General features: G+C 74.7%; 1 protein-coding gene across 1 annotated transcript; it reads right to left on the bottom strand.

Annotated features, from left to right (window-relative positions):
* Position 1: 1 nt before the first annotated feature.
* Positions 2 to 16943, bottom strand: MUS81 (MUS81 structure-specific endonuclease subunit; the record flags this gene model as incomplete). The annotated part of the gene is made up of 15 exons (XM_068923599.1): positions 16839 to 16943; positions 16147 to 16343; positions 15286 to 15409; positions 14661 to 14731; positions 14499 to 14573; positions 14292 to 14363; positions 13340 to 13413; positions 12960 to 13073; positions 11155 to 11253; positions 8240 to 8352; positions 7367 to 7467; positions 6300 to 6416; positions 5104 to 5199; positions 2998 to 3117; positions 2 to 43 (listed from the first exon to the last, which is right to left on the bottom strand). Coding segments are annotated over exons 2-15 (1410 nt in total), but the record flags the coding sequence as incomplete, so codon positions are not given.
* Positions 16944 to 17939: the final 996 nt, after the last annotated feature.

The following is a 17939-nucleotide window of genomic DNA, read 5'->3' as shown; positions in this document are numbered from 1 at the left end:
CCTGCAGCAGCTGCCGGGCGAAGACGTCGCCCACCCGCTGCGCCTGCCCCAGACCGCCGTCAGCACCCAAACACCCCCCCCGAGCACCCAAACACCCCCCCCGAGCACCCAAACACCCCCGGGAGCACCCAACCCACCCCCGAGCACCCAAACACCCCCCGAGCACCCAAACACACCCCCTGAGCACCCAAACACCCCCCTGGAGCACCCAAACACCCCCAGAGCACCCAAACACACCCCCTGAGCACCCAAACACCCCCCTGGAGCACCCAAACACCCCCAGGAGCACCCAAATACCTCCCTGGAGCGCCCAAACACCTCCCCTGAGCACCCAAACACCCCCCTGGAGCACCCAACCCCCCCCCCCCCGAGCACCCAACCCCCCCCCCCCGAGCACCCAAACACCCCCCTGGAGCACCCAAACAACCCCCTGGAGCGCCCAAACACCCCCAGGAGCACCCAAATACCTCCCTGGAGCGCCCAAACACCTCCCCTGAGCACCCAAACACCCCCCGGAGCACCCAACCCCCCCCCCGAGCACCCAAACACCCCCCTGGAGCGCCCAAACACCCCCCGGAGCACCCAAACACCCCCAGGAGCACCCAAATACCTCCCTGGAGCGCCCAAACACCCCCCGGAGCACCCAAACACCCCCAGGAGCACCCAAATACCTCCCTGGAGCGCCCAAATACCCCCCAAGCACCCAAACACCCCCAGGAGTGCCCAAACACCCCCCGAGCACCCAAACACCTCCCTGGAGCACCCAAACACCCCCCGGAGCACCCAAACACCCCCCTGGAGCGCCCAAACACCCCCCGGAGCACCCAAACACCCCCCTGGAGCGCCCAAACACCCCCAGGAGCACCCAAATACCTCCCTGGAGCGCCCAAACACCCCAGGAGTGCCCAAACACCCCTGGAGCAACCCCCACCCCTGGAGCACCCAAACACCCCCAGGAGCACCCAAATACCTCCCTGGAGCGCCCAAATACCCCCCAAGCACCCAAACACCCCCAGGAGCGCCCAAACACCCCCCGAGCACCCAAACACCTCCCTGGAGCACCCAAACACCCCCCGGAGCACCCAAACACCCCCTGGAGCGCCCAAACACCCCCCTGGAGCACCCAAATACCTCCCTGGAGCGCCCAAACACCCCCCGAGCACCCAAACACCCCCCTGGAGCGCCCAAACACCCCCCAGAGCACCCAACCCCCCCCCGAGCACCCAAACACCCCCAGGAGCACCCAAACACCCCCCTGGAGCGCCCAAACACCCCCGAGCACCCAAACACCCCCCTGGAGCGCCCAAACACCTCCCTGGAGCACCCAAACACCCCCCCCGAGCACCCAAACAGCCCCCCGGAGCACCCAAACATCTCCCTTGAGCGCCCAAACACCCCCCCGAGCACCCAAACACCCCCAGGAGCACCCAAATACCTCCCTGGAGCACCCAAACACCCCCCTGGAGAACCCAACACCCCCCGGAGCACCCAAACACCCCCCTGGAGCGCCCAAACACCCCCCTGGAGCACCCAAACACCCCCGGGAGCACCCAACCCCCCCCCGAGCACCCAAACACCCCCAGGAGCACCCAAACACCCCCCTGGAGCGCCCAAACACCCCCCGAGCACCCAAACACCCCCCTGGAGCGCCCAAACACCTCCCTGGAGCACCCAAACACCCCCCCCCGAGCACCCAAACAGCCCCCCGGAGCACCCAAACATCTCCCTTGAGCGCCCAAACACCCCCCCGAGCACCCAAACACCCCAGGAGCACCCAAATACCTCCCTGGAGCACCCAAACACCCCCTGGAGAACCCAAACACCCCCCGGAGCACCCAAACACCCCCCTGGAGCGCCCAAACACCCCCTGGAGCACCCAAATACCTCCCTGGAGCGCCCAAACACCCCCCGAGCACCCAAACACCCCCCTGGAGCGCCCAAACACCTACCTGGAGCACCCAAACACCCCCGGGAGCACCCAACCCCCCCCCGAGCACCCAAACACCCCCAGGAGCACCCAAACACCCCCCTGGAGCGCCCAAACACCCCCGAGCACCCAAACACCCCCCTGGAGCGCCCAAACACCTCCCTGGAGCACCCAAACACCCCCCCCCGAGCACCCAAACAGCCCCCCGGAGCACCCAAACATCTCCCTTGAGCGCCCAAACACCCCCCCGAGCACCCACACACCCCAGGAGCACCCAAATACCTCCCTGGAGCACCCAAACACCCCCCTGGAGAACCCAAACACCCCCCAGGAGCACCCAAACACCCCCCTGGAGCACCCAAACACCCCCCCGAGCACCCAAACACCTCCCTGGAGCGACCAAATACCCCCCGAGCACCCAAACACTCCCCAGAGCACCCAAACACACCCCCTGAGCACCCAAACACCCCCCGAGCACCCAAACACCCCCCTGGAGTGCCCAAACACCCCCCTGGAGCACCCAAATACCCCCCGAGCACCCAAACACCCCCCCCGGAGCACCCAAACACCCCCAGGAGCACCCAAACACCCCTCCTTGAGCGCCCAAACACCCCCCTGGAGCACCCAACATCCCCTGAGCACCCAAACACCCCCCGGAGCACCCGAATACCTCCCTTGAGCGCCCATACACCCCCCGAGCACCCAAACACCCCCCTGGAGCACCCAAACATCCCCCGAGCACCCAAACACCCCCCCGGAGCACCCAAACACCTCCCTTGAGCGCCCAAATACCCCCGGAGCACCCAAACACCCCCGGAGCACCCAAAACCCCACAGGAGCACCCAAACACCCCCCAGGAGCACCCCAAACCCCCGGGAGCACCCAGACCCGCCATGAGCACCCAGACCCGCCATGAGCACCCACCACCCCCCCGGGAGCAGCCAAATACCCCCAGGAGCCCCCGAAACCACCCCAAACCACCCCCTCAAGGGCCCCCCAGCACCCCAGGGACCCCCCCAGCACCTTAGAGACCCCCTAGGGACCCCCCCCAGCCCCCCCCCCCCACTGACCTGGCTCTTGGCTGCCCGGGCCTGGAGGCGCCCGAGGGGCAGGAGGGGGCAGGGGGCGCCGGGGGGGCCGGGGGGGGGCCGGGCCTGGGGGGGGCCCCCCCAGCTGCGCAGGCACCGGCCCTGCCGAGGGCCTGTCACCCGCGCCGCCCGAGGGCCTCAAAACCGCCACCGGCCCCCCCTCCGAAACCGCCAGCCCCCCCCCCGAAACCGCCAACCCCCCTCCAAAACCACCAGTCCCCCCCCAAAACCGCCAACCCCGCTCTGAAACCGCCCCGAGGGCCCCGAAACCACCACCAACCCCCCCTGAAACCGCCAACTGCCCTCCGAAACTGCCAACCCCCCCTCCAAAACCACCCCGAGGCCCCGAAACCACCGCCAGCCTCCCCCCAAAACCACCAACCCCCCCGAAACTGCCAGCCCCCCTTCCAAAACCGCCAACCCCCCTCCGAAACTGCCCCGAGGCCCCTGAAACCGCTGCCAGCCCCCCCGAAACCACCAGCCCCCCCCAAAACCACCTCCAACCCCCCTCCGAAACCACCGACCCTCCCCTGAAACTGCCACCGGCCCCCCTCGAAACTGCCAGTCTCCCCCCGAAACTGCTACTAGCCCCCCTCCGAAACCGCCAACCCCTCCTGAAACTGCCCTGAGGCCCTTGAAGCCACCCCCAAGCCCCTCCAAAACCCCACCGAGGCCCCCCAAAATCACCCCAACCCCCCTGAAACCACCTCGAAACCCTCCCCCCGAAACCACCTCCAACACCACCAACCCCCCCGAAACCACCCCGAGGCCCCCCAAAACTGCCCCCAAACCGCCCAAACACCCCCCAAACGCCTCAAAATCACCCCGAAACCCCCCAACACCCCCTGAAACCCCCCAAAGGGCCCCCAAGGCCCAATGTCCCCCCGTTTCCTGTGTCCCCAACGTCCCCATGCCCCCAATGTCCCCAACATCCTCCCAGTCCGTCGTGTCTCACGTCCCGATGTCCCCCCCCCCGTCCCGTGTCCCCAACATCTCCATGTCCCCGGTGTCCCCTCGCTCCCCCATCCCAACCTCCCCGTCCCTGGTCCCCACGTCCCCGTCCCGTGTCCCCAATGCCACCACGTTCCATCCCGATGTCCCCGCACATCCGGTGTCCCCGTCTCCACGTCCCCAACGTCCCATGTCCCCGATGTCCCCGTGCTCCACGAGCCAACGTCCCCCCCAAGCCCAACGGCGTGTCCCTGACGTCCCCTCGCGTCCCCGGCAGCCCCATGCTCCTCCGTGTCCCGCCGTCCTCCTCGTGTCCCCAACCACCCTGGCGCCCCCGATGTCCCCATGCTCCTCCGTGTCCCCCACGCTCTCCCCGTGTCCCCTCGTGTGCCCCCATGTCCCCGATGTCCCCCTGCTCCTCCATGTGCCAATGTCCCCCATGACCTCCCCACATCCCCTCATGTCCCCCTGCTCCATGTCCCATCGTCCCCCACGTCCTCCCCATGTCCCATGTCCCCGATGTCCCCCTGCTCCTCCATGTCCCATCATCCCCGTCATGTCCCTGATGTCCCTCTGCTCCTCCATATCCCATCATGCACATCCTCCCCATGTCCCCCCTGTGTCCCCGATGTCCCCCTGCTCCTCCATGTCCCCATCGCCCATGTCCTCCCTGTGTCCTCTCATGTCCTGTGTCCCCGATGTCCCCCTGCTCCTCCATGTCCCATTGTCCCCATCCCCATCCCCGATGTCCCCCATGACCTCCCCATGTCCCCAATGTCCCCCTGCTCCTCCATGTCCCATCATCCCCGTCATGTCCCCGATGTCCCCCTGCTCCATGTCCCCATCGTCCACGTCCTCCCCATGTCCCCCCATGTCCCCCATATTTCCCCGCTCCCCCGTGTCCCATCATCCCCCCATGTCCCCGATGTCCCCCTGCTCCATGTCCCCATCGTCCATGTCCTCCCCGTGTCCCCCCATGTCCCCGATGTCCCCCTGCTCCTCCATGTCCCAGCGTCCTCCCTGTGTCCCCTCACGCCCCCCATGTCCCAACGCCCCCTGCGTCCCCGACGTCCCCCCCGTCCCCAACATCCCCCCACGTCCCCGCCGCCCCCCCGCACCCCCCCCGCGCCCCCGCACCCCGTAGAGGCGCTGCAGGTGGCGGCCGAGCAGGGCCAGGAAGGCGGCCGACTCGCGGGGGTCCCGGGTGCGCTTCACGGCGAGGCCGTCGACCACCTGCCGGACGCCGGGGTCCCTCGGACGCCTGGGCCCCTCCGGCAGCCCCGGACGCCTGGGCCCCCTCCCGCAGCCCCCCGCCTGCCGCGCGCCGGGGTCCCTCGGACGCCTGGGCCCCTCCCGCAGCCCCGGACGCCTGGGCCCCCTCCCGCAGCCCCCCGCCTGCCGCGCGCCGGGGTCCCTCGGACGCCTGGGCCCCTCCGGCAGCCCCGGACGCCTGGGCCCCCTCCCGCAGCCCCCCGCCTGCCGCGCGCCGGGGTCCCCCGGACGCCTGGGCCCCTCCCGCAGCCCCGGACGCCTGGGCCCCCTCCCGCAGCCCCCCGCCTGCCGCGCGCCGGGGTCCCTCGGACGCCTGGGCCCCTCCCGCAGCCCCGGACGCCTGGGCCCCCTCCCGCAGCCCCCCGCCTGCCGCGCGCCGGGGTCCCTCGGACGCCTGGGCCCCTCCGGCAGCCCCGGACGCCTGGGCCCCCTCCCGCAGCCCCCCGCCTGCCGCGCGCCGGGGTCCCCCGGACGCCTGGGCCCCTCCGGCAGCCCCGGACGCCTGGGCCCCCTCCCGCAGCCCCTCGCCTGCCGCGCGCCGGGGTCCGCCGGACGCCTGGGCCCCTCCCGCAGCCCCGGATGCCTGGGCCCCCTCCCGCAGCCCCCCGCCTGCCGTACGCCGGGGTCCCTCGGATGCCTGGGCCCCTCCCACAGCCCCGGACGCCTGGGACCCCCCCAGCCCCCCGCCTGCCGGATGTGGGGGTCTCTTGGGGGGGTTCGGGGGCCGTTTTGGGGTGGTTTGGGGTATTTTGGGGGGGGTGGGGGTTTGCGGGGGGGGTTCGGGGGAGTTTTGGGGCCGTTTGGGGCATTTCGGGGCCGTTTCGGGAAAGTTTGGGGCGTTTCAGGGGGGTGGGGGTGTGCGGGGGGGTTGTGGGGGGGTCCGGGGGGGGTCCGGGCTCACCTGGGTGCTGACGGCGGCCTGGCGCAGGGTGCTGGCCGGCAGCGCCGTTCCGGGGCCGTTTCGGGGCGTTTCGGGGGGGTTCAGGGGGGTCCGGGGGTGTGCGGGGGTGTGCGGGGGGGTCCGGGGGGGTCCGGGGGGGTTCGGGGGGGTCCGGGCTCACCTGGGTGCTGACGGCGGCCTGGCGCAGGGTGCTGGCCGGCAGGCCCAGGCGCTCGCCGCCCCGCGGCTCCTCCAGCAGGTAAACTGGTTGCCGCAGGCCGCAGCGGCGCAGGCGGAACTGGGAAAGGGGGGGGGGGGGAACTGGGACCCCCGCCGAGACCACCCCCCCCCCAAACCGCTCCCCCTGCACCCCCCCAGTGGCTCCCAGGAGCCCCCGATCCCTCCCAGTTCCCCCTAATCCCCCCCATGGGTCCCCCCCAGTCCCTCCCAGTGCTCCCCAGTCCCTCCCAGTGCTCCCCAGTCCCTCCCAGTTCCCCCCGTTTCCCTCTCAGCCTCTTCCAGGACCCCCCCCTCTATCCTCCCCAGTCATTTCCAGTGCCCCCCAGGCCACCCCAGTCCCTCCCAGTGCCCCCCACTTTGTCCCAGTGCCCCCCAAGCCATCCCAGTCCCTCTCATATCCTCCTCCCAGTCCCTCCCAGTACCCCTCAGGTCATCCCAGTCCTTCCCATTCCACTCCCAGTCCCTCCCAGGTCATCCCAGTCCCTCCCATTCCCCCTCCCAGTCCCTCCCAGTGCCCCCCAGCCCATCCCAGTCCCTCCCATCCCCCTCCCAGTCCCTCCCAGTGCCCCCCAGCCCATCCCAGTCCCTCCCATCCCCCTCCCAGTCCCTCCCAGTGCGCCCCAGGTCATCCCAGTCCCTCCCATTCCCCCTCCCAGGTCATCCCAGTCCCTCCCATTCCCCCTCCCAGTCCCTCCCAGTGCCCCCCAGCCCATCCCAGTCCCTCCCATCCCCCTCCCAGTCCCTCCCATTCCCCTCCCAGTACCCCCCAGGCCATCCCAGTCCCTCCCATCCCCCTCCCAGTACCCCCCAGCCCATCCCAGTCCCTCCCATTCCCCCTCCCAGTCCCTCCCAGTGCCCCCCAGCCCATCCCAGTCCCTCCCATCCCCCTCCCAGTCCCTCCCAGTACCCCCCAGACCATCCCAGTCCCTCCCAGTCCCTCCCATCCCCCTCCCAGTCCCTCCCAGTCCCCCCCACCCCGCTCCCAGCGCCCCCCAGTGCCCCCCGCACCTTCTGCTCCCGGTAGCGCCCGTCGCTCAGGCTGGCGCCCAGGTCGGCCGCCCGCTTCCGCTCCACCACCACCTCCAGCGCCAGCTCCCGGGGGGGGCGCCCTGGGGGCGGGGTCAGCGCCGGCCACGCCCCCTCCTGCCAGGCCACGCCCCCTCCCTCACCCCGGCCTCGCCCCTCCCTCCGCCCGGCCACGCCCCCCCCAGCTCCACCACCACCTCCAGCGCCAGCTCCCGGGGGGGGGCGCCCTGGGGGCGGGGTCAGCACCGGCCACGCCCCCTCCTGCCAGGTCCCGCCCCCTCCCTCACCCCGGCCCCGCCCCCCCCCCGCCCCCCGCTCCACCACCACCTCCAGCGCCAGCTCCCGGGGGGGGGAAGTGCCCTGGGGGCGGGGTCAGCGCCGGCCCCGCCCCCTCCAGTCAGGCCCCGCCCCCTCCCTCACCCCGCCCCCGCCCCCCCCGCTCCACAACCACCTCCAGCACCAGCTCCCGGGGGGGGGCACCCTGGGGGCGGGGTCAGCGCCGGCCCCGCCCCCTCCTGCCAGGCCCCGCCCCCACTCCACCACCACCTCCAGCACCAGCTCCCGGGGGGGGGAGGGGGGCGCCCTGGGGGCGGGGTCAGCGCCGGCCACGCCCCCTCCCGTCAGGCCCCCCCCCCACTCCACCACCACGTCCCGGGTGGGGGGCACCCTGGGGGCGGAGTCACCATCGGCCCCGCCCACCTCCAGCAAGCCCCGCCCACCTCCAGCAAACCCCACCCAGCCTCCTGGCCCCACCCCCTCCTTGGCCACACCCCCCTCCCCACTCCATCCCCCCCACCAGCACCAGCTCCCTGGGGGCGGGGTCAGCGCCCCGCCCCCCCCACAAGCCCCTCCCACCTGGGGGCGGGGCCTTCTCGCGGGCCACCCAGAGGAAGTCGCCGACGTGGAGGCGGCGGACGAGGAAGGGGACACGGCCGCGGCGCAGCGCCGCCACCGCCCCGGCCCGGGCCCTGGGGCGACACGCCAGCGCACGCCTCAACACGCGTGTGCGGGGGGCGCCGCCCCCCCCGGGCCCTGGGGCGACACGCCAGCGCACGCCTCAACACGCGTGTGCGGGGGGCGCCGCCCCCCCCGGGCCCTGGGGCGACACGCCAGCGCACGCCTCAACACGCGTGTGCGGGGGGCGCCGCCCCCCCCGGGCCTGGGGCGACACGCCAGCGCACGCCTCAACACGCGTGTGCGGGGGGCGCCGCACCGCCCGGGCCCTGGGGCGACACGCCAGCGCGCGCCTCAACACGCGTGTGCGGGGGGCGCCGCCACCGCCCAGCCCTGGGGCGACACGCCAGCGCACGCCTCAACACGCGTGTGCGGGGGGCGCCGCCACCGCCCGGGCCCTGGGGCGACACGCCAGCGCACGCCTCAACACGCGTGTGCGGGGGCGCCGCCACCGCCCGGGCCCTGGGGCGACACGCCAGCGCGCGCCTCAACACGCGTGTGCGGGGGGCGCCGCCCCCCCCGGGCCCTGGGGCGACACGCCAGCGCGCGCCTCAACACGCGTGTGCGGGGGCGCCGCCACCGCCCGGGCCCTGGGGCGACACGCCAGCGCACGCCTCAACACGCGTGTGCGGGGGGCGCCGCACCGCCCGGGCCCTGGGGCGACACGCCAGCGCGCGCCTCAACACGCGTGTGCGGGGGGCGCCGCCACCGCCCGGGCCCTGGGGCGACACGCCAGCGCACGCCTCAACACGCGTGTGCGGGGGGCGCCGCACCGCCCGGGCCCTGGGGCGACACGCCAGCGCACGCCTCAACACGCGTGTGCGGGGGGCGCCGCCCCCCCCCGGGCCTGGGGCGACACGCCAGCGCACGCCTCAACACGCGTGTGCGGGGGGCGCCGCCCCGCCCGGGCCTGGGGCGACACGCCAGCGCACGCCTCAACACGCGTGTGCGGGGGGCACCGCCCCCCCCGGGCCTGGGGCGACACGCCAGCGCACACCTCAACACGCGTGTGCGGGGGGCGCCGCCCCGGCCCGGGCCCTGGGGCGACACGCCAGCGCACGCCTCAACACGCGTGTGCGGGGGGCGCCGCCCCGGCCCGGCCCTGGGGCGACACGCCAGCGCACGCCTCAACACGCGTGTGCGGGGGGCGCCGCCCCGGCCCGGCCCTGGGGCGACACGCCAGCGCACGCCTCAACACGCGTGTGCGGGGGGCGCCGCCCCCCCCGGGCCTGGGGCGACACGCCAGCGCACGCCTCAACACGCGTGTGCGGGGGGCGCCGCCCTGGCCCGGCCCTGGGGCGACACGCCAGCGCACGCCTCAACACGCGTGTGCGGGGGGCGCCGCCCCCCCCGGGCCCTGGGGCGACACGCCAGCGCACGCCTCAACACGCGTGTGCGGGGGGCGCCGCCCCCCCGGGCCCTGGGGCGACACGCCAGCGCGCGCCTCAACACGCGTGTGCGGGGGGCGCCGCCCCCCCCGGGCCCTGGGGCGACACGCCAGCGCACGCCTCAACACGCGTGTGCGGGGGGCGCCGCCCCGGCCCGGGCCCTGGGGCGACACGCCAGCGCACGCCTCAACACGCGTGTGCGGGGGGCGCCGCCCCCCCCGGGCCCTGGGGCGACACGCCAGCGCACGCCTCAACACGCGTGTGCGGGGGGCGCCGCCCCGGCCCGGCCCTGGGGCGACACGCCAGCGCACGCCTCAACACGCGTGTGCGGGGGGCGCCGCCCCCCCCGGCCCTGGGGCGACACGCCAGCGCACGCCTCAACACGCGTGTGCGGGGGGCGCCGCCCTGGCCCGGCCCTGGGGCGACACGCCAGCGCACGCCTCAACACGCGTGTGCGGGGGGCGCCGCCCCCCCGGGCCTGGGGCGACACGCCAGCGCACGCCTCAACACGCGTGTGCGGGGGGCGCCGCCCCCCCGGGCCCTGGGGCGACACGCCAGCGCGCGCCTCAACACGCGTGTGCGGGGGGCGCCGCCCCCCCCGGGCCCTGGGGCGACACGCCAGCGCACGCCTCAACACGCGTGTGCGGGGGGCGCCGCCCCGGCCCGGGCCCTGGGGCGACACGCCAGCGCACGCCTCAACACGCGTGTGCGGGGGGCGCCGCCCCCCCCGGGCCTGGGGCGACACGCCAGCGCACGCCTCAACACGCGTGTGCGGGGGGCGCCGCCCCCCCGGGCCTGGGGCGACACGCCAGCGCACGCCTCAACACGCGTGTGCGGGGGGCGCCGCCACCGCCCAGCCCTGGGGCGACACGCCAGCGCACGCCTCAACACGCGTGTGCGGGGGGCGCCGCCACCGCCCAGCCCTGGGGCGACACGCCAGCGCACGCCTCAACACGCGTGTGCGGGGGGCGCCGCCCCCCCCGGGCCCTGGGGTGACACGCCAGCGCACGCCTCAACACGCGTGTGCGGGGGGCGCCGCCCCCCCCGGGCCCTGGGGCGACACGCCAGCGCACGCCTCAACACGCGTGTGCGGGGGGCGCCGCCTCCCCCGGGCCTGGGGCGACACGCCAGCGCACGCCTCAACACGCGTGCGCGGGGGGCGCTGCCCCCCCCGGGCCTGGGGCGACACGCCAGCGCACGCCTCAACACGCGTGTGCGGGGGGCGCCGCCACCGCCCGGGCCCTGGGGCGACACGCCAGCGCACGCCTCAACACGCGTGTGCGGGGGGCACCGCCCCCCCCGGGCCCTGGGGCGACACGCCAGCGCACGCCTCAACACGCCTACACGCAGCTCTGCCCCCCTCCCCCCCCCCGTGCCCGGGCCACGCGTGACGCAGCACACGCGTGTCCCGCCGGCGCCGCCGCTCACCCCGCCGCCTCGTTCGCGTCGACGCACAGAACGATGTCGAATTCGCCCGGTTTCAGCTCAAACTCGGCCTCCTCCGGGGGGGGGGCGGCCTCCCCCTCGCTGCGGGCAGGGGCCCAGGCGTCCGGGAGGGGCCCAGGCGTCCGGGCGATCCCCCTCCCCCAAAGGGGCCCAGGCGTCCAGCAGGGGCCCAGGCGTCCGGGCGATCCCCCTCCCCCAAAGGGGCCCAGGCGTCCGGGGCAGCTCCCTCCCCCAAAGGGGCCCAGGCGTCCGGCAGGGGCCCAGGCGTCCGGGCGATCCCCCTCCCCCAAAGGGGCCCAGGTGTCCGGCAGGGGCCCAGGCGTCCGGGCGATCCCCCTCCCCCAAAGGGGCCCAGGTGTCCGGCAGGGGCCCAGGCGTCCGGGCGATCCCCCTCCCCCAAAGGGGCCCAGGCGTCCGGGGCAGCTCCCTCCCCCAAAGGGGCCCAGGCGTCCGGCAGGGGCCCAGGCGTCCGGGCGATCCCCCTCCCCCAAAGGGGCCCAGGTGTCCGGCAGGGGCCCAGGCGTCCGGGGGATCCTCCTCCCCCAAAGGGGCCCAGGCGTCCGGGAGGGGCCCAGCCGTCCGGGGGATCCCCCTCCCCCAAAGGGGCCCAGGTGTTCGGGGCAGCTCCCTCCCCTAGGGAGGGGCCCAGGCGTCCGGCAGGGGCCCAGCCGTCCGGGGGATCCCCCTCCCCCAAAGGGGCCCAGGCGTCCGGCAGGGGCCCAGGCGTCCGGGGGATCCATCTTCCCCAAAGGGGCCCGGGTGTCCGGCAGGGGCCCAGGCGTCCGGGGGATCCCCCTCCCCCAAAGGGGCCCGGGCGTCCGGGAGGGGCCCAGGCGTCCGGGGGATCCCCCTCCCCCCAAAGGGGCCCGGGTGTCCGGGAGGGGCCCAGGTGTCCGGGGGATCCCCCTCCCCCAAAGGGGCCCAGGCGTCCGGGAGGGGCCCAGGCGTCCGGGGGATCCCCCTCCCCCAAAGGGGCCCGGGTGTCCGGGAGGGGCCCAGGCGTCCGGGGGATCCCCCTCCCCCAAAGGGGCCCAGGCGTCCGGGGCAGCTCCCTCCCCCAAAGGGGCCCAGGCGTCCGGCAGGGGCCCAGGCGTCCGGGCGATCCCCCTCCCCCAAAGGGGCCCGGGTGTCCGGGAGGGGCCCAGGCGTCTGGGCGATCCCCCTCCCCCAAAGGGGCCCAGGTGTCCAGCAGGGGCCCAGGCGTCCGGGGGATCCTCCTCCCCCAAAGGGGCCCAGGCGTCCGGGAGGGGCCCAGCCGTCCGGGCGATCCCCCTCCCCCAAAGGGGCCCAGGTGTTCGGGGCAGCTCCCTCCCCTAGGGAGGGGCCCAGGCGTCCGGCAGGGGCCCAGGCGTCCGGGGGATCCATCTTCCCCAAAGGGGCCCGGGTGTCCGGCAGGGGCCCAGGCGTCCGGGGGATCCCCCTCCCCCAAAGGGGCCCGGGCGTCCGGGAGGGGCCCAGGCGTCCGGGGGATCCCCCTCCCCCCAAAGGGGCCCGGGTGTCCGGGAGGGGCCCAGGCGTCCGGGGGATCCCCCTCCCCCAAAGGGGCCCAGGTGTCCAGGAGGGACCCAGGCGTCTGGGGGATCCATCTTCCCCAAAGGGGCCCAGGCGTCCGGGGCTGCTCCCTCCCCCAGGGACGGGCCCAGGCGTCCGGCAGGGGCCCAGGCGTCCGGGGGATCCCCCTCCCCCAAAGGGGCCCGGTCATCCGGCAGGGGCCCAGGCGTCTGGGGGATCCCCCTCCCCCAAAAGGGGCCCAGGTGTCCGGGAAAGACCCCCCCCTTATTACTCACGCTGGTGGCGGGGGCGGTTCCCCGGATGCCTGGGCCCCCTCGACGGGGGGCGGAGCCTCAGGGGCAGCAGCCAATCGCTGGGCCAGGGCCCGGCCCCGGGGGGTCAGCGAGTAGCTGTTGGGGGGGGGGGAAACAAATCAGAGGGGCGGAGCCAACTGTCCCCCCACCCCCCGTGGGGCCCAGGTGTCCGGGCGCCCCCACCCACCACAGGGGCCGGGCGTCCAAGCACCCCCCCCCCCACCTCTGTGGGGCCCAGGCGTCCGGGTGCCCCCCGCCCCGTGGGGCCCAGGCATCCGGGTGCCCCCCCCACCCCCCTGCGGGGCCCAGGCGTCCGGGCACCCCGCCCACCCCCCCGCGGGGCCCAGGCGTCCGGGCGCTACCTGGGGCCGGAGCCGCTGCCCTGCACCAGGCGCCGTCGCAGGAGGGAGCCCAGAGCCCCCCCCGGGGCCGCCTGCTGGGGGGAGAGGGGGGCCGTCACCCCAGGGCACCCAAGGGTGCTGGGGGGGTCCCAGGAGTGCTAAGAGGGGGGTTGGGGGGGGACCCAAGGGTGCTGGGAGGGGTATGGGGGGGCCCAAGGGTGCTGGAACGGTCTCAGGAGTGCTGAGGGGGACCCAAGGGTGCTTGAGGGGATCCCAGGGGTGCTGGGGAGGGTCTGGGGGGACCCAAGGGTGCTGGGGGGGCCCCGGGGTGCGGGGGGGGGGGCTCTGAGGGGGACCCAAGGGTGCCGGAGGGGGGTCCCATGGGTGCTGGGGGGGCCCAGGGGTGCTGGGGGGGTCTGGGGCGGATCTAAGGGTGCTCAGGGGGGTCCCAGGGGTGCTGGGGGGGGTCTGTAGGGGGACCCAAGGGTGCTGGGAGGATCTCAGGACTGCTGAGAGGGACCCAAGGGTGCTGGGGTGCCCTGGGGGGGCACCCAAGGGTCTTGGCGGGTTTCCAGAGGTGCTGGGGGGGAGTCTAGGGAAGACCTAAGGGTGCTAGGGCAAATCCCAGGAGTGCTGGGGGGGGGCACCCAAGGGTGCTGGGGGCACCCTGGGGAGTTCCAGGGGTGCTGCAGGGATCCCAGGAGTGCTGGGGGGGCACCCAAGGGTGCTGGGGGCACCCTGGGGAGATCCAGGGGTGCTGGAGGGATCCCAGGAGTGTTGGGGGGGTCGATGTGCTCCCAGAGAGGGTCCCAGGGGTGCTGGGGGGGGGGCGGGTGGCTGCCAGGGAGCCTGGGGGGCCCTTTGGGTGCTGCCCGGGAGGGTCCTGGGGGGGCTGCAGGGAGGGAGCAGGTCACCGGGGGGGGGGGGGCACCACCCCATTCACTCTGGTCCCTACTGACGGCACCACGCTCACCGGGGCCAGGGGCCGGGCGCAGAGGGGCTGGGCCGCCGCTCGGAGCTCCACCTCTGGGAGGGGCCTCGGGCTCTGGGGGCGGAGCCAGGGCTGAACAGGGGCAGGGACCCAGGCGTCCGGGCCCCCAACCCCAACCGAGGGACCCAGGCATCCAGGTCCCACCCCCTCCCCCCCCCCCCGCCGAGGGGCCCAGGCGTCCGGGCTCACCCTGAGCAGCGTCACCAGGAGGGCGAAGGGCTCCGAGCGGGGGAGGGGCCGGTACTGCCGTAGGGGGCGGAGCTTCTGTGGGGGGGGGACACGTGAGGGGGGGGAGCTGGGTGCCCCTCCCCCACCCCGCCCCGGGGGACCCAGGCGTCCGGGCGTACTCACCGGGGGCGGAGCCTGGGGGCTCTCCCGGCCCCTCCCCTCGGTGGGGGGGCTGGAGGAGGCGGAGCCTTCATCTGTGGGGGGGGGGGGAGGAGCACAAGTTCAACCAGCCAATCGCAGCCCTGCTCTGCCTGGCCCCACCCCTTTGGCTTTGGCTCCACCCCTTCCCCCTTGAGGCCCTGCCCTCAGCTCTTGGCCCCACCCACTTCTCAGACCACACCCCTTGCGAGCCCCACCCCCTCCCAGACCCCACCCAACCAGACCCCACCCCCAGCAGGGAAGACAGCCCTAGACCCCGCCCCCTCTTGCCCCAAGCCCCGCCCACCAAACCCCACCCCCTCCCATACCACACCCCCTCCCCCAGGCACCAATCAGGGGCAGCCCAGGCCTCACCCCCAATGGGGGGGCGGAGCTCCTGCTGGCCCCACCCCCAGGAGACCCCACCCACTGGGGGGCAGAGTGTCCCATCAGCCCCGCCCCCCGCCTGCCCCGCCCCCTCCACAGGCCCCACCCCCTCCACAGGCCCCACCCACCAGGGCAGAACAGCCCCCACACCCCCCCCCAGGGTGGAACTTTCTCTGACCCCGCCCCCTCCACAGGCCCCGCCCCCTCCGCAGGCCCCGCCCACCGGGGCGGAGCTCCCGCAGGCGCAGCTCCAGGCGGCGGCAGATCTTGGGCCCGAAGTGGCGCAGGACGGCGGCGTCGCGGGCCGAGGCCAAGCGCAGCGGGTAGCGGGCCAGCGAGCGCAGCGCCTGCGCGCCCACCCGGATGCCTGGGCCCCCGCCCGGACGCCTGGGCCCCCTCCGCGCCCGCCCGCACGCCTGGGCCCCCGCCCGGACGCCTGGGCCCCCACCCTGCCAGCCCGGACACCTGGGCCCCCCCCGCGCGCCCCCAACCCGCCCACCCGCACGCCTGGGCCCCCACCCGGACGCCTGGGCCCCCAACCCGCCCGCTCGGACGCCTGGGCCCCCACCCGGACGCCTGGGCCCCCTCTGCGCCCGCCCAGACGCCTGGGCCCCCCCGCACACCCCCAACCCGCCCGCCCGGACGCCTGGGCCCCCCCGCGCACCCCCAACCCAGCCACCCGGATGCCTGGGCCCCTGCCCGGACACCTGGGCCCTCGCACCAACCCCCCACCCGGACGCCTGGGTCCCTCCCGGACGCCAGGCCCCCCCCGGACGCCTGGGCCCTCGCACCAACCCCCCACCCGGACGCCTGGGTCCCTCCCGGACGCCGGGGCCCCCCCGGACGCCTGGGTCCCTCCCGGACGCCTGGGTCCCTCCCCGGACGCCGGGGCCCTCGCACCAACCCCCCACCCGGACGCCTGGGTCCCTCCCCGGACGCCGGGGCCCCTGCCCGGACACCTGGGCCCTCGCACCAACCCCCCACCCAGACGCCTGGGGGCCCTCCCGGACGCCGGGGCCCCCCCAGACGCCTGGGCCCCCCCGGACGCCGGGGCCCCCCCCGGACGCCGGGGCCCCCCGCTCACCCGCTCGTAGGGCAGGTGTCGCCCCCCGCCGGCCGCCGCCGCCTCGTCCCGCCACTCGCGCAGCCACTGGGTGAAGAGGGGGTTGGGCGGGGGGCGGGGCCGGGGGCGGGGCCTGGCGCGGGGGCGGGGCTCGCGGGGGTCAGCGCCGGGTCGGAGGTCGCCGGGGCGGGGGGCGGGGCCAGGCGCCGCCATTTCGCCTGGAAAAGAGCAAGGGTGAGTCCTGCCCCCTCCCCCAGCCCGGACGCCTGGGCCCCTCCGCTCCCCTCCCCCCTTCCCGGACGCCTGGGCCCCCTCAGGGTCCCTCCCCCCCCTTCCCGGACGCCTGGGCCCCCTCAGGTCCCCTCCCCCCCCCCTTCCCGGACGCCTGGGCCCCCCCGGTCCCCTGCCCCCCCCTTCCCGGACGCCTGGGCCCCCTCAGGGCCCCTCCCCCCCCTTCCCGGACGCCTGGGCCCCCTCCGGACCCCTCCCCCCCCCTCCCGGACGCCTGGGCCCCCTCAGGGCCCCTCCCCCCCCGGACGCCTGGGCCCCCTCAGGGTCCCTCCCCCCCCTTCCCGGACGCCTGGGCCCCCTCAGGGCCCCTCCCCCCCCTTCCCGGACTCCTGGGCCCCCTCCGGGTCCCTCCCCCCCCTTCCCGGACTCCTGGGCCCCCTCAGGGCCCCTCCCCTCCCCCGGACGCCTGGGCCCCCGCTCACCTGGCGTTGGCGCCGCCGGCGGGAGCGCGGTGACCCCTGACCCGGAAGCGCTGCGCCCGCGGCCACAGAGAGGCAGCGCGGGAGGACCGAGCGCCGCCCTGGCCGGGGCCACGCCCCCCTTCCGGGGCGCTCGTTTGCATATTCATGAGGCTCGGTGAATATTCATGAGGGGCGGCTGCCCGGCGGGGGGAGGCGCCTCTGCGCATGCGCGAGGCTCTGGCGGGGCGGGGGAAGCAGCGGGGTCCTATGGGGGTCCGGGGGGGCCTATGGGGGGTCTGGGGTGACCTATGGGGGCTATAGGGGGCCCGGAAACATCTAGGAATCTTATGGGGAGGACTGGGAGCTTATGGGCGGGCCTAGGGGGGCCTATAGGGGCATCTAGGGGTGCCTATGGAGGCTCTAGGGGGCCTGGGGGGGTTGTAGGGCAGTCTATAGGGGCTATAGGGGACCTAGGAGCATCTAGGAGGTCTGTGGGGGGGGTTGGGGGCTTATAGAGGCTACAGCACGCCTATGGGCGGGCCTAGGGAGGCCTATAGGGGCATCTAGGGGTGCCTATGGAGGCTCTAGGGGGCCTGGGGGGGTTGTAGGGCGGTCTATAGGGGCTATAGGGGGCCTAGGAGCATCTAGGAGGTCTGTGGGGGGGGTTGGGGGCTTATAGAGGCTACAGCACGCCTATGGGCGGGCCTAGGGAGGCCTATAGGGGCATCTAGGGGTGCCTATGGAGGCTCTAGGGGGCCTGGGGGGGTTGTAGGGCGGTCTATAGGGGCTATAGGGGACCTGGAAGCATCTAGAGGATCTATGGAGGGGGGGAGTTGGGGGCCTAGAGAGGCTACAGTGTACCTATAGGGGGATCTAGGAAAGCCTAAAAGAATTATAAAGGGGATAGGGGACGACTTGGTGGTTAGAGGGTACTGTAAGTACCTATAGGCTACCTAAAAAAGCTTTATGAAATGCTAAAAAACAATGTAAATCATGTAAACAACAGTTCATGAGTGACTGATACTGTATAGCCATAGACAGCCATAGGGCCACTCTGGGCCGCCGGGAGGCCCCGGCGCCTGCTCTGGAGGACTCCCCCCCCCCCCAAATCTGCCCCCCAAC

Source organism: Struthio camelus, chromosome 35 (genome assembly GCF_040807025.1).
Source record: "Struthio camelus isolate bStrCam1 chromosome 35, bStrCam1.hap1, whole genome shotgun sequence".
NCBI lineage: Eukaryota > Metazoa > Chordata > Aves > Struthioniformes > Struthionidae > Struthio > Struthio camelus.
The sequence above is the reverse complement of the archived record's forward strand: the minus strand, read 5'-3'. Positions and strand labels throughout refer to the sequence as shown.